This window comes from Elgaria multicarinata, chromosome 9, assembly GCF_023053635.1.
Source record: "Elgaria multicarinata webbii isolate HBS135686 ecotype San Diego chromosome 9, rElgMul1.1.pri, whole genome shotgun sequence".
In the NCBI taxonomy this organism is placed as follows: domain Eukaryota; kingdom Metazoa; phylum Chordata; class Lepidosauria; order Squamata; family Anguidae; genus Elgaria; species Elgaria multicarinata.
The window spans coordinates 38865583-38889808 of record NC_086179.1 but is presented as its reverse complement, the minus strand read 5'-3'; the positions used below and the strand labels follow the sequence as shown (position 1 = coordinate 38889808).

At 39.4% G+C, this 24226-nt stretch overlaps 1 protein-coding gene across 3 annotated transcripts in view; it reads left to right on the top strand.

Moving 5' to 3' along the window:
- The first annotated feature begins 4612 nt into the window (after positions 1-4612).
- Positions 4613-24226, top strand: part of IFT56 (intraflagellar transport 56) — a 33999-nt gene continuing 14385 nt past the window's right edge. The window contains exons 1-15 of one of the 3 annotated variants that reach the window (XM_063133648.1): positions 4613-4655; positions 4918-5055; positions 6084-6176; positions 7860-7974; positions 8184-8233; positions 8797-8942; positions 9567-9738; positions 10067-10141; positions 10526-10628; positions 12512-12567; positions 13817-13870; positions 15114-15177; positions 18039-18127; positions 21339-21422; positions 23534-23603. In XM_063133648.1, the coding sequence (XP_062989718.1) occupies positions 4918-5055; positions 6084-6176; positions 7860-7974; positions 8184-8233; positions 8797-8942; positions 9567-9738; positions 10067-10141; positions 10526-10628; positions 12512-12567; positions 13817-13870; positions 15114-15177; positions 18039-18127; positions 21339-21422; positions 23534-23603 (1309 nt within the window). In that variant the 5' untranslated portion in view covers positions 4613-4655. Of the gene's footprint in view, positions 4656-4755; positions 4821-4917; positions 5056-6083; positions 6177-7859; positions 7975-8183; positions 8234-8796; positions 8943-9566; positions 9739-10066; positions 10142-10525; positions 10629-12511; positions 12568-13816; positions 13871-15113; positions 15178-18038; positions 18128-21338; positions 21423-23533; positions 23604-24226 lie in introns of those variants that run through there. The other 2 variants (XM_063133647.1, XM_063133649.1) reach the window with 2 other exon arrangements.

Sequence of the window (24226 nt, the reverse complement as noted above, 5' to 3'; positions counted from 1 at the left end):
CAGAGTGTAGAGGCTCAAGAGTTAAGGCAGGAAGAGCAGCAGGAAGAAGCTCCAAGACGCAGTCAAAGAGTTAATAACCTTAATAGTTAATACGGCTTTGAAGCTTGCTGTGTGAATTATGAGCCTAATTCTTACTCTGAAGTAAAGAAGTTGAATTCTTTAGAGAGGCAGCAGTGGGAAAGTGCCGAGCAAAAGAAAAGAAACAGTCTTAAAGAGACAGGAGTCTTTAAGGAAGAGACGAGTTTGCCAGCAGGGCAAAAATCTCTAAGCTGCAGGAAGGTGTTTAGACACAAGCAGTTTGAGAAGGGGTGAAGAAATTCAAGCCTCGGCTGGTTGTCAGAAAAGTTAAGGAGGCAGTTTGAAATTGAATGTTCTTCCAAATGTTTAAATCTTTTGTTGTTGGAAAGAGTTTTTCCTAGGATTGAAAAAGGATCAAGCAGGTGAAAGAAGTTTTTGCTAAGCAATGTGATTGCAGGATTGCAAAGGGAAAAAGCCCCATGGAAGTGAATATGTGAAGCAACCTGCAAAAGAAACAGCTTTAGCAACTTCAGGCTTGTATCATTTGGTGGTGAGAAAATGTTATGTTTAGTGAACAGTTTGATTGTCTGTTTTGTTACTATTCTCAGCAGGTTTATGATGACGTTTGAAAAGATAGGAAGCAAGTGAAGTTTTTCCTATGAGGCTAAGTATTGTGCTGGTGTATGGTAAGGTTGCTTGGCTAATCCAGTTAAATAAAGGACTTTTAGGTCCTGGTGGAGAAGCCAGTGACAGTTAAAGTTAAAGCACATAGCCACAATTTTTCAAAACATGAAAGAACACAAAACAAGTGGAGTTTATTGTGTAGTTTATTGTGAGTCTAAAGAAAACCTTGCTGACATGTTCACAAAACCACTAGGTCCCACCAAACACAGGGAAGTTTGTGAAACTTTAGGTTTCAGGGAGGAAAAATGTAAATAACTGTACAATGTGTTGTTAAATCCTGTGTAAACATAAGAAGGGGTGTTGGATCCTGGAATGGATCCTGGTTATGTTTCCATGGATTTACTAATTGCTGAGGAGCTGGAGGAATCAGAAGACTCAGCAGAAAACTTAAAGGTCAATGTTGCACCTGGACATTGATGTCATGATTGAATAATTGGTAACTTGTTTCAATTAAGGGATTGCAAGCAGTTGCATCACTGTACAGTTAGCCTATAAAAAGGAATGTATTCCCATGTACATGTATCAGAGATCAGAAATGATCACTCAGTAATGATCACTGTATCAGAGCTGTATTGACTGACCGTATGTAAGTATTTGTATTTGTGATTGCCATAACTAAATTATATTTTTATATGCCAGTAAAGGTTTGTTTAAACCTACTGAAAGTCTCAGTCTTAATCTGTGTCTGTGCTGACTTTGCTGGAAACCGCTGCAAAAACTCTGCTATATGGTTATTGGCCAGAAGCCCAGTCTGGCAATAACTAAATAAGGTTGTAAATATAAACCAACATATCCCAATAATATACTCTGAACAGTGCTGCAAGCATTTTTGTATAGTATTTTGTGACAAAATCCCTAGTGTCCTGGGACCTAATTAAGCAGCCCTTCAGCTTCTTAAAACTTACATAAATAACATATCTGTAATTACTCAAACATGGGTACACTGACCCCCAATGTTGTATATTGCCTCTTTAAGGCCTCAATACTAGTACACCATGCAAATGAAGGGGAAGAAACTGTTTTACTGGTTTCCTGTGTGTTTCTGAGACCAATCTAAAGTGGTGGTTTTGGCCTTAAACGGTGTGGACCAAATTATTTCACCCTCATCAGCCTGCCCAGACTTTAAGATCAGCAAGAGCCCTTCTTATTTGCCAACCTGTGAGAGCAATTAGGTGGGCAAGCACAAGAGAGCCATCGTGCCCCACACCTCTGGAATAAGTTGCTATGAACAATCTGTCAAGCCCCATCATTGCAGGCCTTTAAGAAGATCCTGAAGACTTGCTTCTCTAGTCCGGCCTTCCCCTGAAATATAGGACTGGGTTATAGGTGTAATTGTGTTATATGCTCTGTCTACTGCAGATGTTTGTTTTGTGGAACTTTTGCTGCTTTTATTACATTAGTTTTGTATTATGAATTTTATTATATACATTTTATTGTTGCACACTGCCTTAGGGCTCCTACCCTGAAAGGCGGCCTATAAATATTTTAAATAAATACGTTTACAGCAGAAGCCTATATGAGAGGTTGGGCCTGCATAATCTCCTGGTCCAGACAATCTTGGCCTAGACAAATCAATAACAGTTCTTAGTTAAATTGTACAATTGACCTGCAGGGTGTGGGGTACTGTGACAAACTTGGCAGATTGTGTAAAACAGCACTGGCAGTTTTGAAAATACAGAGGGACAGAGAGCTGTGGTCAAACTGAAAATGGTTCAATATCTTTTTCTGAGGATCTATTGTGAGGTATCTTATTTGTTGCTTTCTATAAATGCTGGATTGATTCCAGTTACATTCTTTTTATTTTTGAAAATCAAGTAAACATTACAAAAACATTTTAAAATCTCCAATGCTTTCTCATCCAAAGGAAATTAAATTTAGTGCTGCTACTGGAGCTAATTGCAACAATACATGATCACGTAAAAGCCTAAAAAAAGTTCTTTTAAAACATTTCCCCCAAAACTCAGAATGGTATAAAGAGCTAAAATGTTATATACATTTTTAAAATGAACAACAGAACGAGAGTTGACAAATGTATTTTAAAATGTCTTCCATCCTTCAGATGAAACCTAGGATGCTGCTTCCAGACAGCGCTGCCGCATTCCTGGAATTTTAATGGGGGTGGATCTAGATGGTATCATCTTCCACTCATAACCCCCCCATGTTTTTCCATTGGTTCTTCTGACTTTTTTTCTTACCACAAAAAATCTGTTAAGGAAGAAAGATGTTATAGCTTCTCAATGGCTTCTGGTTGTTAGTGCTAGGAACTCTTCAGCTGATTCCATTTTTGTAAGAACAGCCATCACTGAAAACTGCTTGCAAATAATTAAAGAAACATTTCCACCACTGCTCTAAGTAACTGACAATCTAGAGTGAAATCGAAAAAATGATTTTGATATTCAACCCATTTTTCAACAAACATGCCCTAAAATAGGCCAGGCTCCTCCTATAGCTATTATTATTATTAATAATAATAATAATAATAATAATAATAATAATAATAATAATATTTATTTATTTGTATCCCACCTTTTGCCCAATACTGGGCCTCAAGGCAGCCTTACAAAGTTTAAAACATACATTGGGAAAAAAAGGTTTAAAATACACAACGAAATTATGTCATTAACACGGATGGAGGGCCAGATTATTCTCCAAAGGCCTGCTGGAACAAACATGTTTTAGCCTGCTTTCAAAAGCCCATCAAGGAGGGAGCCAGTCTAGCTTCCCTGGGAAGAGAGTTCCAAAGCACTGGAGCAGCCACCGAGAAGGCCCTCTCCCATGTTCCCACCAAGCGCACCTGTGAAGATGGTGGGACAGAAAGAAGGGCTTCTCCAGAAGATCTCAAAGCACGGGCAGGCTCATAAGGGAGAATACAGTCTTTCAAATAACCTGGACCCGAGCCATATATAGCCATATAGATTTCAATTTGATTGGTTCAGCAAGGTACTTGAATTAAACTTTATTCTTTTTTAAAAAGTAACTCGTTCATAAATCAAGTGTTGTCATCAAATAACCACCTTAAATTTCTTCCTTCCTTGAAGCTCAAAATGTGGGCGGGTTTTTTGCACAATCACAAATTTCTGAAGGCTAATACTTTCCACAGAGGTAACTGTGTTAAGTCTCTCGCAATAAAACAACAGAGAGATTCGTAGCACCTTAAAAATAAAAAAGCCATCCTTTGCGTGTCTACTTAGAAGTAAGTCCCATTGAGTTCCAGCTGCAGTCTACCATCCTATAACGCTTGGGAGAAAGCCCTATTGAAAACAATGGGATTTACTTCTGGGTAGTTATGTGTATAGGATTGAGTTGTAATACATGTATATTATGACATAAACTTCTGGCAGATCGTGCCTTCCTTCATAACGCTACAGCAGTACTAGGACGTGTGTGTGTTGTTAATCCTATTGCAATTCCTAACTGTAACCCCCTGTTCAATCCCATCCAAGGCAGGCGCTGAATTTTCCAGACTTGCTTGTAAACAGCTTGGGACTTAATAAATTTAATACCGAATGGAATCTAAAAGAATATAAAGAAAACACGGTTAAACTGCAGGGCATCTTCAATCCTTTTTTCATTTGATCCTTTCAAGTATGCATAATTCTAAAAACATACAAATCACGCAAGTGTGTGTGTGTGTGTGTGTGTGTGTGTGTGTGTGTGTGTGTGTGTGTCTGTCTGTCTGTCTGTCTGTGTGTGTACGCTCGCGCCTCTGGGAGGGGGAATGCGTCCTCCCTACCACGAGGTTCGCCGCGCTCTTACGAACGAACTGCGCAGCTCCTGCCAGCGAAACGCAGCCTCGATGGAGACCTTCGCTTTTTGCCAAATGGGGCCTCTCCTTCCTCCGCCCTCCCAAAACAAGGCTGAGTCCCCGCCCGCCGCCCTCTCCTACGTCGCTAACGTGCTCGCAATTCCGGAGGCCCTTCACAAGGACCTGGTGTGGGATCGGCAGCGGAACTGTGAGTATGGATGGCAGTTGCCACCCGGCCGTTATTTGATGTCTCCCTGTCCAGATTCCCTAACTACCTCCCGCCCACGCGGTTGCCAGGGTAACGGAGTCCTTGGTGAGGCAGTAAGGCAGCGGGCGGCGGTAGTAGTTGCGGATCAGGCCTGCGGGCAAGATGGTGAGGGGCAGGAGACAGGGATGTTTTAAAGGGTTCCTGCGAAGTGTGTGCGCTTGTCTCACCTGTCTCTGCTCTCTGTTTTCCTCGCCCTTTGCAGATGCTCTCGCGGCTCAAGCCCGCCGTCGGAGGTGGTCCTCAGTCTGCTGAGAAGCGCAAAAAGAAAGGCAAGCGGATCCCGCAGCTGGAAGAGCTGCAGACCCAGCGAGACTTCACTGGGGCCATCGCCTTACTGGAGGTACCAGGCATGCAACTTGGACAATGGAATGGGACGAGGCCCTGCACAAGGAGTTGCCAGAGACAAGCTCTCAGGGTTGTTCTGGGGATGGGCGTACTGGTTGAGGATAGATGCTGTTTTGGTAACTGAATTTGAGGGGTGGGGGGATGTCGGGGGCGGGGGGGGGAGATTGATTATCCGTCCTCTTCTTTCTGTCTGATTCCTCCAGACCTATAGTCAGGGAACATCAGTGCTTTCTCAGCCTATTTATGTTGGCATTATTATATACCTTGCTTTTTGGGGTATACAAGGTTGGTTCCCAAAGATTGTTTATACATTTCAGTATTGTTTGTTGTACTGAGGATGGTTGGTGAGTATGTAATTCTGAGCCTCCAAAGGGAAGACCTGTTGAGCCACAAGAAATCTGTTGTTCTACACACACTAAGCCAGTTTAAGAGGATAAACAAGGTTGCTCACCAAAGTTGTCTATGAATACCTATTCATGTCAGTTTAGGATAAGGGTCTTATTCTGAACCACTTTTGTTTCTAATATCCAGATGATAACACTTCTGCTGCATTTTTCTAGAGGTTTATTCTTTGAGAAGACTTTGCTACTATTAGTCTATGGCTGCATTCATACAAAATGATAAACTGGGAATCTTGGTTTATTAAACCACAATATGAATGTTTGCCTGCTTGTTTGCTCCCTGTTCAACCCTGTCTTAACACATTTTTACATATTGTATACACAAGACTTTTGAAAGTGACTGAGGCCTTAGCTAGACCTAAGGTTTATCCCGGGATCGTCCTGGGGTCATCCCTGTTCATGTAAATGACACACAGGGGATCCTGGGAGCAGCCAGGGACGACCCCAGGATAAACCTTAGGTCTAGCTAAGGCCTGAGTTAAAACCTTCCTTCTCTCTGAAAACACTGTGTATTTCTACCATATGACTTCAGTTTGCAAGGCTGCCATAAAATAATGTTGAAAATTTCTTGAGTGTACCCACAATTGGGCACCATTTTAATCTGTTTTTCCTCTTTTGCAAGTTTAAGCGTCATGTTGGGGAACAGGAAGAAGATGCAGACCTCTGGATTGGATATTGTGCTTTCCATCTGGGTGACTACAAAAGAGCACTGGAGGTGAGGTGAGGTGAGGAAATCCTGCTTCCTCTTGGAAGGAAGGGGGATGCTGCCCTAAAATAAGAACAGTGAGAGGGAAAGACATGTCCTGGAGTAGTGAGAAAGGAAGAAGGCACACCATTGTGCTATATGTCTTGTGATAGAATTGTATATTGTCACACTGGATGATGATGATTTCATCTGGCTTACAAATGGAAAATCAGTCATGCTAACAGGATTGTATTGGCAGTTTTGTGATGCTATTTTCCAAAATCCTATGCTTATGTGAAGAAAAAAACAGCTGTCGGTGTAAAAGTGTGCTGAAAGTGTGAAAAGAATTTGGACATCACCTGTATTACTTATATGAGACTTCTCTCTTCAGAGTTAATGTTGGTGAAGAAAGAAATTAAATACCAAACTATTACTCATAAACTGAGCAGTAATTAAAATAAAATGTCAAAGTATTTCAAATAGGTTTGCATCTCTCTTTGAAGGATATTGAGGACATGACACATTCTAGTTTTCTTGAATATTGAATAGGAAAGCGGTGTACAAATTAATAGCTTGCTACAAACTAATTGATTGGCCTTGGTATTGTTTTTAGATTACATACATTAACTTGCAGAACTTTAGAATAGGAAAATCTTTCTGCAGCTCAATGATTACCCCCTTTTTTTTTAGGACTGAATAGTGTTTCTGTTTGAGTTTCTTTCACCACAAGGTGGCAGTGTTGATTTTGATTTGTCAAGCACAAATATTTTAAATTTTCTTTGGGATAACTTTAAATTGCTGAGATTTTCTTCCATGTTTTGAAGTTCTGTGTAAGATTTGGTGCATTAGTTTTGGTTAAAAGATCAATAGCTGGCTGTGGAACTGTGTCCTGGTGTTCACTACTTAGGATTGTAATTAGCTTTAAATCCTTTCACATTAATTAACTAGTTCGAATTGTATGGATTCCTAAAGACCTGTATGGTTATTTAATACTTGATATTTTATTTACTGGGTTAAAATTTAGTGTGGAAATAAAATTACCTCATAATCTTGCATCTTGAGTTCCTGATCAGTTGGAACTTTTTTTAGGTTGTGGAAAACTGAGAACCTGTGTAGCATTGCAGTTAAATTCATGGGTTATGCTCAGCATAGGTAGTGTTGAACAAGTTGCTATAATAATACTGATCTGCCTTACAGCACCGATGAAAGGATTTTTGAGACAATGATTCAGTTTGTATGATCAAAACAAACAATAGTGGTGTTGGCTGGCTCGTGCCAGGCACAATTTGCCTGATCACCATCCAGCCATGGCTTATGTCATCCAGACCTGGGCAGCATGGCTTATTGGAGGGTTAAACAACCCTCAAATAACTCAGAGGCCACTGGTTATTTAAGGCTTTTTTAAACCCTCCAACAAGCCATGCCACCCAGGTTCAGATGACACAGTAAGCCCTTGGCAGTGATTATGCAAATCATGCCTGGCACACGCCGCAGCTCACAAGCTACTATGCGTGTTTTGATAATGTGAACCAGCCCAATATGTGTGAAATAAAAGTATAGAAGCAAGCAGCAATATTATCTGCATGTTTATTTATTTATTTACAGTATTTGTAACAAAATTCTCAGGGCTGCTTAAAACAAGAAATTAAATGATTTTAAATTTGTGTTTCATGGCGACAGCAAAAGTCTATCAAAAAGTATTATTTGTTTCAGGAGTATGAGAATTTGACCAAGCAATCTGGCTGCAACATGGAAGTTTGGGTGAATTTAGCGTGCACTTACTTCTTCTTGGGAATGTATACACAAGCTGAACAGGCAGCCTTGAAAGGTGAGAAGAGTAACTGAGGCTGTAATCCTATACACACTTTATGGGTCTCAGTCATGTTAAGCTCAGCAGAGTTTACTTCTGAGAAGACATGCAAAGGATTGTACTATTAGGGTGGTGTGCCTGAGTAAATACATACATTTGAAAACCCTGAATTGCTCCAAATATTGGCATAAAATTCATTCATATATTCTTCTGGGTTTTGTTTTCAGCTCCCAAAAGTAGACTTCAGAATCGTTTATTGTTCCATCTAGCACACAAGGTATGTATGCATTAAAAAAATTACAAACAGTGTTTGTAATTCAGAAGCAAGTATATAGAGTGCACCTGAGATGTTTTGAAATTCAGTTCTTCCCCCGATTCCAAGCCCCTCCTCAAATTTTAATTTAAAATCTTACTTTTGAAAGGGTAGTCTGAGTGAAAGAGAAACTCACTTGTCTACGTACACAGTCGTAGGCAACCTGTGGCCTTCCAGATGTTTGGGCATACAACTCTCATTATCCCTAGCCAAGATAGCCAATGGTGGGGGATCATGGGAGTTGTATGCTGAATCTGGAGGGCCATAAATTGCCTACCCCTGAGCTATGGTGTTGTTAGAAGTGTAGATAGAGGTGCGACCTAAGGGACAGAAAGTGACCTAAGGGACAGGTGACCCACAGTTAGGTAGGATGAAGTTAGTGGAAAGAGAAGTGGATTCTAAAGGTAAGATGAGGTGGAGGAAAATATGGGTAAAGAATGATTATTTACTGCCAGTTGTATGTATAGTATATTAGCCATCTGTGTAATACTATCTTCCTTCTGAAATATATCATATTTTCACTCTAGTTTGGTGATGAGAAGAAACTGATGAGCTTCCACCAAAATCTGCAGGACATAACAGAAGATCAGCTTAGCCTAGCATCTATTCATTATATGCGATCTCACTACCAAGAGGCTATTGATATTTACAAACGCATACTGCTTGATAACAGGTTGGGCCAGCCTCTCCTTCCCCAGTTTATTATTCTCTATACTTATTTAACATTTTTTTGGTGGCAGTAGTTCATTGGAGAAGCACTCTTCCAGTTCTGCTAGTGCTGTTAATACTCATTTTGCTAAATTTCAATGGGCACCTTTCTAACAGTTGCAGTTATGCCTTCTGAGATCCTTGTTTTTTGTTAAAATTTTACTGCATACATCACCAAAAGTCTGGCCGATGCAATACAGTAGTGACATGCAATTTTACCCGTGATCTCTCACAATATTGCTTGAAATGTGGATAGCTAAAGGAAAAAAAGTGTATTAAGGCAGCAATCCCAAAACATATTTGATCGAAAGTATATCCCATTGGGATTCAATTTTCAGGTAAATGTGTGGGATAGGGCTTATAATAGTGTTATTTGGTGCATGCAGTTTCTTTGCTAGGTTTAGTTGCTTAAAACTGAATCGGAAACATGGCTGCATAACGAACTCCATAGAAGTCTGTGCCTCAGTTTTTAAAGGGAAAGGAACCTTTTGCGTTAATTTGAGCTTTCTGCCACTGAATGTAACAGTAACTTTTTGAAATGCAGTTATCTCAAGAAACACTGATGTCTTAACTAATTTTAATTTTGCAGGGAATATTTGGCCCTCAATGTATATGTGGCCTTATGCTACTACAAACTGGATTACTATGATGTGTCACAAGAGGTGCTAGCCGTTTACCTTCAGCAGGTTCCTGATAGTACCATTGCTCTTAACCTAAAGGCTTGTAATCACTTCAGACTCTACAATGGGAAGGCTGCTGAGGTACATTGTTAGAATTATTTTTCTCTCAAGTCATTTTCTCTTGAGGCAAGCTTCTGTTTGGCAGTAATATTTTAGTGTCTGCTCTTGATGTGCTAATTAATTGCAGTCCTTCATTGTGTCAGTGTACAGTTTATCTGATTATATATAGGTATTTCCAATTGGTATACTTGCAACTTTTATGCGAATTAGTCAAATAATAGTTGGGATGCACAAGATAAGATGTTTAAGCAATATCATTATGACTTCTCTTGGTTATAATTGTTAGTGTATCCTATTGTTCATCCATTGTTTTTTACATCTCTTTTTTATATTTCTTACAAACTATAAGGCAGAGCTTAAGAGTTTGATGGACAGTGCCTCAACATCCTTTGAGTTTGCTAAGGAACTCATTAAGCATAATCTGGTGAGTAACAATTGTGAAAGTCACTAGTTTGTATAAATGTGGCTTGTAGAGCTCTTAATACCATAAGCTGGAATCAAATTGAATGTTGGGAAGAAAAAGAAGGTATTAATGTTTCACATATTTGTAGTCATGGTTAATGTATTTTATTAATATCTTTATTTTATTTTCTGAATTCCTTCACATGTCTCCCTGATTCTGTTGTTTCCCAAATCCCTCCTCTTCTCTAAATCTACCATTTGCAGCTACCAGAAGGTGGTCTTACTTTCCCTAATGACCCGGCTTGGAACTCTCTCCCTGTTTATATGCATTGTGTCACCTATTTCTTTTCTTCAAAAGCATGTTTTTCAATGAAGCCTTGGGATTAACTTCTTCATACCTCTTCAGGTGGTATTCCGCGGAGGGGAAGGGTCTCTTCAAGTACTTCCTCCCTTGGTTGATGTCATTCCTGAAGCTAGATTGAATCTAGTCATTTACTACCTCCGGCAAGGTACACAAATCATCCTGATTTTTATCTTCTCTTACTTTCTCTGTGTCCTTTTTGGTGACTCTTTAATACCATATATGGCACAGGTATTTTTTGTTTTGAAGATTGGAGTGGGGGTGAGGACTGCAGCTTCTTACTGTTTGTTTTATTTGTGGTGCTATTGGAATTAAGAATTGACTTACATCCCTGGCTTGTGAAGAAAGATACTATAAAAATTGGCATTACTATGGCACTTCTCACTTCCTGCTCTTGTGTTCTAGTGGCATTCCTACACCTAAGGTAGGAGCAAGGAGAGACATGAAATATAGCAGGAATGGGAAAACTGCCCCAGGGGCCAAATTGGGCCTGCAGAGGTTTCCATTTGGCCTGCGGAGGCTTTGACTCCCTCCATAGGGCCTGGGGACTTCTCACCCCAAGCTCCACCCCTGGAGGCTACCAGAGGCTTGGAGGGGTGGTGGGTGGGGACAGGATTAATCTTGCCAAGTTTCAGAATGATAGCTCAGGGGTTGGGATGGGGGATGTGCAAGAGGGTGTGTTTATCCCCCTATGTTGCTTCTGGACCATTGTTCTGAAAATGACGGACACTGTAGAGATGTCCCTAAGTAAAAGATATGCAATGTTTTGGAAAGATAGCTGCAGTGGTTCATATGGAAGGGGAGCTCTCCAATTTGGGGGAGAGGTGATTCACTTTCTCTACCTTCCCCCTGTGCTTTTTGGTCAGTTTCTACGATGATGGGACACATAACAGAAACCCATGAAGTTTCAGAAGTGTAGGTAGAGGGGCTAGGAAGTTAATGCTTGAAAAGCTGTGTAAGGCTTTAAAAAAAGGGAAGAAATACTACTACTATAACATGATTAATGAAACACTCACACTAGGAAGTTATGCTTGAAAAGCATGTAAGGCTTTTTTTAAAAAAGGGGAATATTACTACTATAATATGATGACTAATGAAACACACACACTATAAAAACTAATGGTCAGCAGGACTGAATTCAAATTATTTAATTTCTTTTTCCTAATTAGGGAACGAGGAAATGGGTTCATTACTGAATTGTACAGAAAGTCACACACACATACAGCAGAATGGAATGACTGAGAAATCCAAGTAGGGTATTGCAGGAAAAAGTCTGAGAGAGAAGGATTGAGTTTCAACAGAAAGAAAAGAATGATTTTGAATGCAATCATAACCAATCAAAATGTGAAACCAAACCCCTTCACTTCCACTTTTCTTCTACTTTCAGCTGCCGTGTTATAGAGAAACAGAAAAGAGTGAGAATTTTTATTGAAACACTCAATAAAACTCAGTCCCTCCCCAAAGCACAGTGATTGGAGCCCATGGTAAAATGTACCCGAGGTGGAGCTGTCAGCCACTCAACAGTACTCCTTCCCTTTGTAAAGTTTAGAGAAAAGAAACCAAAAGATGCTAATGTTTGCAGGAGACATAATGTCTGTGTCTCCCATGTCTTTGAAACATGAGTCACAAACGAAGCCTCATTCTGGAGCAGCTTTGGTTCTCTTTGCTTTGTTTCAGGAAATGACCCAGACCAAGCAGCCCAATTCTGCTTGGACTTCAGGCTTTGTCCAAATCCAGTGCACATATCTAGTTCTTAGAAGTCCCAGTGAGGTTAATGGAGGTTAATGGTTTTAAGATTCGGATGCTAGGAATCATTTACTCTAGTTTTCTTTACGGTTACACCATTAATTGTCAACTTTTAATGAAACAAGGATTTTGCTTAGGTGAGGCTCAGTCACAGGATTGTTACCCTCTCTTTCTGTCCCATCCTCAAAGGATGGATAAATGTGGGAGAGAAAAGAATGTGAATTATTTTTTACTTGACGTAATAATGATGTGGGAAGTGTTATACAGTGTTACATGTTGTTTCAGATGATGTGCAGGAAGCTTACAACCTGATTAAAGACCTGGAACCTACAACCCCACAGGTAAAGCAAAGATTTGGTTATATAAAGGGGAAAATATACATGGTTATACAAAGGAAAACATTGTCGTTTGGGATATGATCTGTCATAGCTGCAGAACAGAACTCAAGCTTGTTGTGTATAAAATAAAGCATTAGTTCACTTTACAAATTCAAGATAGTTTCATCTTGAACAGAGTGGATATTCTCTCCCATACAAATGTATTTGAATCCTGGAATTGGGTTTTTTTACTAGAGCAAAAAGCCAAAAAGGAGCATGTCTACAGCATTCAACTTTGTTGTCTTCTCTTTTTTAAAAACTATGGGCAGTATCCAATTGGTTACATTGTGCTACCATTAGGGGCCTCTGCCCTAACGCCTGTAGTGTTAGCCAGCATGATGGGATTCTCTGGGCTGGATCCATATTAAATTAGTTGCACTTGGGTCCCATTGAAATTAATGTTAAAGCTTATCTTTTCATTAAAGCTTATCTTAACACTTGCATTTTGCTTGATAGCCACAACAGTATGAGTTGTACAACACCTTTTCACCGAATGTAAGAAGCACTAGAATAGCATGACTAGCAAGTGATAGACATCTTCTTTTTTTACAATAGAGATTTTGGGGGACTATGTAGTCTATTCCAAATACACTATTAATCTTTAGAACTCTGCTGCAGTATGTGTTATCTTAATCTGTTTGTTCATGTGCACACAGATGATATTTGGGTCTGAGGAGTACCGCACAGATTTAAACTTAAAACTTATCACTGATTCTACATTTCTTTGGGGCATACTTTTAAAATTAGTGTCCAGAGCTAGTGAATGCCATAGGAAGGAATCTGAAAGTTAGGAAGAAGATAATTGTCTTGTCTGTCTAATTTACAATTGTCCTCCTGCCCCCAAAATGGTTCAGCTCATAGCATATGCTGACATCGTACACTATATTTATGTAGCTGAATTAAGAGGAATAAAATGGGTGGCCAATTTCATAATTGCTTGAGACTCTTACTATTCATGCTTATTGTGGTGGTGATTTTTATGATGTGGCTCTCATTTCAATGAAGTCACTGGTTTCACTTGTCAGGATTGCTTTTGGTTTATATATTTAATATGGTCTGACTTGGACATTTGGAAACCATGGATTTAGAAATTTATGTACTTTTAAGGTAATTTGAATAGAATAATTGCAAGTACCCTTAAGCTTCAGTAAAGAAGTTTAAATAAATGAGCCTCATTTTAATAATTTTGCTTTTAAATCTAATCTTTCCCTAGGAGTATATCCTCAAGGGAGTAGTGAATGCAGTCCTTGGGCAGGAAATGGGTTCGGTGAGTATAATAACTTTTTATAATGGTAATTCATGAGGTGTAGACAACTGAAAGGTGATTAAAGACTGTAATTTTACCCTTGCTCTTCTGTATTTCCTTTATTTTGTGCAGCAAATAATTATTAATCACAGTGCCATGATGCTTGTGTTATCAGCAACAGCTGTTTTGTGAATTCCCACCATTAATAGTGTCATTGTCACTGAGGCCATTCATACAACATACTAACCCACACTCAGGGTTGAGTGTGAGTTGGTTTGAACCATAGATTGTTTGTTGAACTGTGGGTTAATGTGTTGTCTGAATGCAGCATGTTTTCCACAGGGTGGCTTATTGTGTTGTTTGAACACAGCCAGGGTGGGTTGTTAACTATACATTGAGGCTTCTTAAGAACCTGAACAAACCATTGGTTCTCAAGATGCCTTCTTCAAGAAAATGAGCCACACTGCATGGTTAACAAGCAGGAAACACACAAGACTCTTTGTTGTAACAGTCACAGATAACACACCTATCCATCTGGAAACATGTATACTAATAATGAATTTGTGTGCTGAGTTATTGTAGTCAAAATGGGGTTACTGAGTTACAAGAGGGAGGTATCGGCATGCTCAGAGGGACCCCAGCGTTCGCAGGAGTAGAAAACAAATCTCTAAGGGGAATTAAAAAGAAATAGCCCAGTGAAGACTGAGTATGCTCAATAGCCTCTGAATGCAGAGTGCCTAGAGGGGAAAAATGGGGAACTGGGCTGGCAGGGGGGGAGGAAATAGAATGGAGTATTCTGAAAGAAGGCATGGTTGGCTGGAACACTGAGCAGGAGCACGCCATGCTGTTATTTTTGAAAATCAATAATTTGAGCCTCTCTGTATAATCCTTGCTTTTTGTATGTAATGACAGTATATTAGGAATGATCATCCTACTTGAAGTTGCGTTTCCAGTACAAAATGGGCATCAGAATAATGTTACCTTCTTATTTGGCCTCAGTATAAGAACATAAAAAGAGCCATGCCTGTTTAGACCAAAGGCCAGTTAGTTTAGTATTTCGTTTGCACAATGACCATTCTGATGCCCATAGGAAATCCATAAGCAGGACATGAGTGCAACAGCACCCTCCCACTCATACTCCTAACAACTAGAATACAAAGGCACATTGCTTTGCTCACATCCCAAGGGGCAGAATATCTTTATTGCTTTACTCCATTTCTCAGCTTGTTATAGTGGATTTCATGCTTCTTTGTTTCTTTTCCAGAGAGACCATTTGAAAATTGCTCAGCAATTCTTCCAGCTGGTGGGAGGATCAGCCAGTGAATGTGGTATGATTTAACCTCTGTGTGTTCTCTCTTCTTCAGATATCAGACATCAATAGTACTAGTGAATGCAAGCTTTTGTCAAGTTTATGTTACCAGGTTTTAATAAAATATTGTATCTTTCGCCATCTGTGTGGCCAGCACTATACATTACAATAACTTGCATCTGCCACCAAGAATAGCAGTCTCATGTTTAGTTCTCTACAATGTCTAAACCTTGGATCCTGGCATAACAACACTGCATTTCCCTGAGCTCTTTGCACATCCCTGTGCATTACCTGCCAGCAACAGCCAATATTAGGAAAAGTTATACTAGACCGCTACGGTGGGGATTGAGGAAACAGCTAAACAGATGTTGTTTTGTGGAGAGCCATGTGGATGTTATTTAGGTCCATCTTAAATTTGTGCATCCTAATCTGCCTAGGTTATGAAAGCTTGTGTTATACGAAGCACTTTAAAATGCTGCAGTGAACTAGTATGGCTAATTTTCTGATGTGTTTTCAATATAACATATGTTATGTGTGTGTGTTTTCTTTTTATTTAACTCTTAGGTAAACCATGCATGAGAGTATTTTTATATTGGAATATTTCCTTGTGTAGTGGAAGCATTCCAGGTCTTACCTTGTATGCAATTTTTAAAATTTATTTTAAAATTATTAGTTTCTTTTCAGCCCAATAGGGCCCCTAAGGTAGCTTAGGACTTGAAAACTTTAAAAATATCACCGACTGCAGAATTAAGAGGAGGAGAGAATCTGAAAAGCAGAGTGTAAAGCTAATACATTAACAGTGCAGTCCCCCCATGATTTATGTTCATTAGATGGAGGGCTTTTTCACTTCCGGTTTCTCCAGTGAAGCATTTTGAGCCAGTCAGGCCTCTGAGACTGCCTAAAACTGAACAGAGAAGGGGCCCACCTAACAAATTGGGAGAGAGTTGTATGTATGTATTATGTATTATTGCATTTATATCCCATCCTTTTTCCTCCAAGGAACCCAAGGCGGGGTACATAATCCTCCTCTCCATTTTGTCCTCACAACAACAACTCTGTGAGGTGGGTTGGTCTGAGAGTCTGGGACTGGCCCAAAGTCACCCAGTGGGTTTCCATGGCCGAGTGGGGACTAGAACCCAGATCTCCCAACTCCTAGTCTGACACTTTAGCTGCTACACCACACTGGCTCAACAGGTTGAGTGCTGCCACAGAGAAGGCCCTAACCTGTGATCCCAACAACCTAACTTCTTAGTGGTGAGATATGCATGTGAAGATCTTAAACTAAAAGCAAGTTCATATGAGCAGAGGGAGACTTTCAGATATACTGCCCCTTAGCTGTTTAGGGCTTTATAGGAAAGCTCCTTAAATTGTGCCTGAAAACAGATTGGCAGCCAGTGCAATTGATACAAAAGCTGTGTAATATGGTCAACTGACGCATGAGTCAGAAAGCTATCTGGACGCTGCATTTTGTGCTACCTGAAGTTTCAGGACACTCTTCAAGGGCAAGACCCATGTAGAGCTATGGGGGGGTTCTTCTCCCGAGTACTGCCACCACTTATGGGGGAACTCTCCTTCACTGGGCAATCCCACCTATGGGGTTTCTTATTTATAGCAAATTCTTACATTTCATGGCCTAAGTAACTCTCTGCCACTATAACTCAATCCCACAAGCTGCCCCTTTTCCGCTGTCACCAATTCTCTTAGAATACTTTAAAACTTCCTAGTAGCTGGAATAAGAAGCTTAGGTGTGTGATGGGCACCAACACTAGAGGCAAGATGAACTATTAAACAAGTAATCTATTAAAGGGATATTTTGTGTATAAGGGATTACTTGTATTTACTGTGGAATTTTCAAAAGACTGCTTTGTGACATTTCTTAAAACTCAAGAAACATGTTGCTGCTACAAGCCTCTTAATGACTTTTTTTACCTCAGGCCAAATCCCCTAAACCTCCACCCCAGCCAAATACCCTTACATCCAGGTTCAGCACCTTGATACAATCTTTCTCTGACACCAAAGCTTGTCCTGTTGTATTTTTGGCTGCTTGGACAGGTTATCTGAGTTTTTACTGTCTGGCTGTGGAGCCTTTTCTGGCAAGATCTTAGGGTAATCTCCTGGCATAACACAGCCACCTGCTCCCTACACCTGATCTTCAGCAGCAAGGTGTAGTTATCCCATATCATCAAGATCTTAGGTTTTCACTTTCCCCTCAGCTTCCTCCTAGTCCTTTTGAAACACCACCCACCTATCAGCTGACCTTCTGCCTCTCAGACTCCCACAGACTAATTCCCAACTGTCATCGGTTATACCTTAACTGTCATTTCCCAACTACTCTTTTCCACCTAGCTATAATCTCCAGCCAATCAGAATTGAATTTATCTGATTCAGGTACCCTCTTAACAACATTCAAAGCAATTCACTTCTCCCCCACTTCAGAATCCCAATAAGCAACTACTCCTCAGGTCTTTGACAGTAACAGTACAAAGCATCAGGCCCCTGTAGCCTCACAAAGGCCACACATTACATAACAAAAGTTAGGGATGATTTGTAGTCAGGGCTTGCAGAATTTCACATGATTAGACATTTGATGTAATGTGTTAAGCTGGATTCTCAAGATTTTGCCCTAGGTGAGACATTTAATTTCTAGTTTTAATTTTCTCTAGTTACTACATTTCTGTAGTGCATTGAGCAATGTTATTGTAATTTGCATGGTGCTCTTTCTCCTCTCTTCCCCAGAGGTAAACCATATGCATATATTGTGCTGCTTTTTGGTAACTAGGCAGTAGTCCCGGGCTATTATAGAGAAAGAAGTTAGACTATATTATCTAGGAAGTGTCCTTGATGCATTCAGAATATTTACGTTTACCTTCTGCTCTTCAGATACAATCCCTGGAAGACAGTGTATGGCATCTTGCTTCTTTCTGCTCAGACAGTTTGATGATGTTCTAATTTATCTCAACTCTGTGAAGGTTAGTAAATTTGACAAAGGCTAGTAGTCTTCCCATACATCCTTGAACATATTACTTTGTATCAATTTGGCAGAATGTGAGAGGATTGATCATGCATAAACCTATCTAACAAAGCTCAGGGATCAATGTCTCTAGCATGTTGCAGAGAAAGTTCACAAGCTGACTTCATTTGGCTTTCAATTCTGCTGCAGCCCGCTGTGATGACACTCCCGGAGAGCATTCTACCATGGTCCCAAGATCTCTTTTCCTAAGTAATTAATGCCAGTTCAGACTCCATCACTAGCTTTGAATTTAAGTTTTTTATCTTCCCATGCATCACTTTGCACTTCAGTTGAATGTCATCTGACATTTTATTTCCTAGTCACCAAGTTTGGAAAGATCTTTTAGAGCTTTTTACATTCTTGAATGTGTCACTCATGAAGTTTTTTATATCAAAGTAAAATACTCTGTATATGAAGATCATTGAAATAAAGATTATATATAGCAAATACTTCCTACATGAACATGTAAATTTGGGAGAGCCACTGAATACGTTACACCTAGATTTCATAGCATAGGAGTTTAACATTTTAGTCCCTGTTTTGGACTGTACTGTGCCACTTGCCACAATCCTATCAAACCCTCTGCATTAGCCATAATCAGCACAGGATCTGCACACACCTCTTGTGTTTGGCTTGCTGAATCAGTGTGTGTGATGATTGTGGGAAGTGCCTGGAAGCATTCTAAGGAAATGTAGTGGTCACAGAACAGGAGGACAAGTCCTCTTTACGGATTTGTTACTGGCAGTGCGTAGGAATAGAGAGTTTTTACACTGGAGGGAAACAAATAATAGAGCCCTTGAAAGATATATACTAGAACCAGTGCTATTGAATATAATAGCCGTGTTTGCAAATGACAGACTTTACCATCTTATATAATGTAGTGTTAAGAGCATTGAAAGCTCAAAAAAAAAATCCTTCCAAGCTTGGTGACTGACATATTGTCAGTTACACATTCTCTGAACTTTGACTGTTTGAAAAAAAATAGGGTGAAAACCAATTAAGTTCTGTCAGTGGAACTGAGAGCGGGCATTCCCCCTCCCCCTCATGCACCCTCAAAATCTCTGGAGAGTTGGGTGACTCTCTGCAGCAGATTTTTCAGGGTACATGGGGGGTGCTTAGCAGAAAGGGGCAGAGGTGAAGATCAAACAAAGTCATTCATGTATCTATTTGTATGTGGCTTGCTTCTTTTGGGCAGAGACACATTAGCAAATTAATGATTTAATTAGATTTTACACACCAGTAAGAGGCACGAAGAAATGAACTACAGCTGTAAATTAGAAATCTTGAATTTCATAACTGAGATCCTTCCTAGCTCAAGTAACTGAAAATTAATATAATTAATAAGATCTTCTATATAAGCTACAGATTTGCTTATCGGGGGCATCCAATATAGAAGCATTTATAGCTCAGTGGCAAAGTAATCTGTTCTACTGCTGAAGACCTTTCCTAAGGGGTGTATATGTACGTTTATAATCATACACACCCTTCTCCTACAGAATATTTAGTGGGGCTGTGTTTGATCAGCTATGATTTTGTTTATATTGTTCAAGCAGAAAATATGCAGTGATTGGAGACAGGAATGAATGAGATGAAAACAAGAAAATTAAAAATTGAAGGCACACAAAGGAAACTACAAAATAAACTACTGGGTCGGATATAGAGTTGATCAAAATAAAAGTGTTGGAGTAAGCACAGGGTGAGGCATGCTTGAAGACTGATGGCACTGCACAAAGCTTGATTCATAATCTGATAATACAGTTAATATACAATGCTTAAACATTCCATTCTGATTGTGTCTTAATGTCACTTGGCATCTTTCCACTCTCTGTATTCCAAGCCAGTGTGGCTAGGTAATGCTTTATACCTCCCACACAGTCAAAGATTTCCGTACAAAGAAGCTGACTTTCCCACAACTAGAGGTGAACAGTGCTTTTCTACCTGGGCAAGGAAGGACTTGGCATGAATGTGGGCAAAATGGATTCTACTTCAATTCACTCAGTTGTACAGAGAGGCTGCTGTTTTGCAACTGTTCTGAACTTCTTAGTCACTATTTATACCATTTCACAGGTGTGGTCATCTTGGCCGTGTTAATATAACGGCAGAACCACATACATATCCTATAGCACTTTAGATAGGAATGTAATCAGAGCAGGGTGCACTTTATGAATCATTGATCATCTTGTGCAAGTATTCGGCACAGAACTGAGCATTCTGAGAATATCAGCTTTAATTTCTGAAAAGGGAGCATCAGGATTTATGGTTGTGAAAAAACTAGAAAATGTAAGGGCAACCCTTAGTCAGTGAAATCTTTGAAATGAGAAAAGAAACTGAACAGGATTTCCAGTATTTGGTGGGCCAGACTTGAGTGCAATGCCTAACCTTTTGCCCTTTGACATGACTAGCAAAAAATGTTGCATGTATACATATTACAGAGTTCAACTTTTCTTGGCGCAGAATTTGGATTACTTTGAGGCAGATTTTTGTTTAAAGTACAAAAAGTGTTATATTAAGTCAAATGTGCAAGGGGAGGAGGGAGGATGTGCACACGCAATTCTTTCCTGAATGACAAACATTGCACTTAGCTTCTATTTCATATTACAAAAGTCTCTTTGAAGACCTGTGGAGTTCTAACCATATTTGACATTTCCTATTATGTGTACAAGGCATCACAGATCTATCCTGCTTGTGATTCCACTGCACATTTCTCATCATACTATTTTGTTTCAAGTACAGAAATCATATGGATTGCATCAAGTAGGAGTAGTGCTTGCAGTAATTATATGCTGTTGTGAAATTGATTTCTTGCGTTTGAGGACTGTTTCACAAGGGACTCTTGACAAATTAACCAAACTATGTTATGAACAATATAAAACTGAGATCTTCAACATTCACTTAATACAATTAGGGAATCAACCATGATTTTTTTTTTTAAAGAGATGAGTGAAGCTGGGGAGAGAGATGGGAGGGGGGAGGTTACACCATAGCAGGATTTAACATGCCCAGAAAGAAAGGCAAAGCAAAGCAAACTGCTACCCTGCATTTTCTGGCTTGGAACTGTCCACAAATCCATTGTGTCTAATGCCATGGAATGTTTCAGCTATGTACTCAGTCACAAACTCTAGCTAACAAGCTGTATGCTGTTTGTTTATTGTGCATGACTTATTTTACAGAGTTACTTCTACAATGATGACACTTTTAACTTCAACTATGCCCAGGCCAAAGCTGCTACTGGCAATACTAGTGAGGCTGAGGAGGTATGTATCTGCTTCCTTAAAACGCAGGCAAGAAAGGAAAATAATTCCTATTTGTCTTTCCTGTCTGAACCATTTGAGTCTTCTAGGACTTGAGTTTCCTTTCTGCAATAACTTTGGAGGTGGTTTTGAATAAAATACTGTGGATTTTTAAAGTGGCAATTTATAGGGCAATCCTATATGCATGTCCACTCTGAAATAAGTACCATGGAGTTCAATGGGATTTACTCCCAGATAAGTGTGTATAGATTGCAGCCTTAAGCACACGTATACAAACTAATTGCTATTTATTTATTTTGCTTCCTGAATTCTCACATTGCCAAATACCTCCCTGTTAAATAGGATGCATAAGAGGAGAACATTGTCCAGGTGGAAAACAAGGAAATATAAGAATTCTTTCTGCAAAATAGGATTTCAGCTTTTTGCTCAGTGAAATTGAAGGCTTAGGAGCAGTAACAATGCCTTAATTCCCCTGACTAAGTTTCTGATAATTTAACTGAAAGGAAATGAAACTGACATTGTTGTGGAAGCCTCTATTCTTTTTATACTTCATGACTTCTAAAATAAATATGTTTAGATGAGCATTTTATACAGATTTTGTATTTAATGAAAACCCGATATGTTTTCAAGTAGTCATAAAGGCTCCTCTGAATAATCTATGACAGAGAGAACATGGAAAATATTGTATTAATAGCTAATGTCAGTATGTAAGGTTTATTCTCCATTATCACAGGAAAACATGACACACATACATTGTTGGCTATTGCCAGATAATTTCGTAAGTGACTTTTCAGTGGCAGCAAGATATTCCATTCAAATGTAATAGGTTGTTAAGTAGGAATAAATAGCTTTGCTACTTATGGATAAATATCATGTGGTTTGCCATTTCCCCCCTAAAATTTGACTCCCTGTGCATGAGTTTTACTGGAAAAGAATGTTTAACCTTCAAAGACAGGGGCTTGTTCTTTAAACAAAAAGTTCATGAAATGAAACTGACACTGTTGTGGGAGCATTTATTCTTTTCATACTTCATCACGTCTAGAATTACATGTTTAGATGAGCATTCCATACAGGTTTTGTATACAATTGTTTTCAAACAATTATTTTAAAACCTTTAAAAATAGTTTCACAATAGTTTGGCTAGGAGGGGAATGTTACTTATAAACAATATTCAGTAGCTGTCCAATCTCCAATAGTACTTTCATAACCACAAATTTAAAAAAACACCAAGGAAGCACTACATGGAGAAAGTATAAAATATGTGCTTTTAGCACTTTAAAAAATTAAATATTCCTGCAACAACAACGCTACCTTGGAGGAATATGTGTGAATGTATATTTTATTTATTTTGCGTAATAAATGTGTGTGTATCACAAACTCTTGGGCTGGACCTTTCTGAAATATCAGCTGGCGGCCAGTGTTTCTTTAAAACACGGCAGTCTAGAATCATTCCTTTCTTTGCCTTTCATTCTAGCCTTTAGCTCACCCCACCTTTCTTCATGCTTGGTTTGTTGAGTGCCAAAACATGTTGCCAGCTCTGCAAAGCAACTCACAACTATCCCTTAGCATTTCAAAGCTCCAGAGATCTTTTGACAAGACAAGAGAGGGTCTTTTGGCCCCTAGGGAGTCTGGGGGTCCATAGGATACTTTGGATTCCTGGATCTGAGGTTGGAGGCAGCGCTCAGACCTCGGAGTCTGAGTTCACAGTCGGTGCAGAGAGAACTGTGCTGGCTGCCTCTCCAAGGTAAGGAAAAGAGGAGATTCCTGTGGGCTGGGAAAAGGACTAGGGAGGTTGGCTTACGAGGAATCCTCTGACCTCCCCAGACAATTGCCTCTGTGCTCCTCTCTTTCTGCATAGGATGCCCATCAGCCTTCGAGTTTGGAGAATGATGGCATTTGGATAGGGTTGTGCCCTTAGTGAATCAATTATCCATCTATTTTACACTGAATTTCCCTACACTTGACAATTTCACACTTTAAATACTTTATGTCCTGCCATTGTTAAGTGCTTGTCTTACCTGAAACTTGCCTGCATGTTGAAGGAGGAAACATACTGCAGAACAAATACTTAATGCAAATAGAAGCTTGCTTTTTTCTTTCTTTTTTCCCCTCAGGTGTTTCTCCTGATTCAAAGTGAGAAAATAAAGAATGATTTTGTTTACCTCAGCTGGCTCGCTCGCTGCTGTGAGTCACTTTACAGAACGTGAATTTTCTCTATTGCATCAAACTTGGCAATCTGTCTCCTTAAAGTTGTTTTAATTTTGTGGCCGGATTTAATTAATTTTAAAGATATAAAACTGGTTGGCCTGGTTCAGACAACATGCTAAACCATGCTGCTTAATCATAAAATGGTTAATGGAATGCATATTCCGTTAACCATTTTGTGATTATGTAGCATGGTTTAGCGTGTTGTCTGAACCAGGCTGATATCTTTTAATATGCAAATATCCTGCAAGAAGCTAATCTTGCCACAGCCTTTGAGAAAACAAGCGAAGCTAGGAGTTTATACTATGGGAATAGGTAGTTTCTTGAACACGTGCAAAATATCTCAGCAGAACAGGAACTGATAAACTTCTTGTTAACTCAGTTCTTTTGGAAAAGTGCCATTGACACAGCTACAGTGTAGTTAAAATGTCAAAACATTTATTTGTCTTGTCCTAGTACTAGTACTAGCTTTGCTTTAATTACACCTGTAAGAGAGCAGTGTGAAGACCTCATTAACTGTTGATGCTAGATATGATGACTTATTTGGGAGTGGGTGGGTTGAAATTTCCTTCTCAGCCACCTTGGCAAACAATACAGCATGG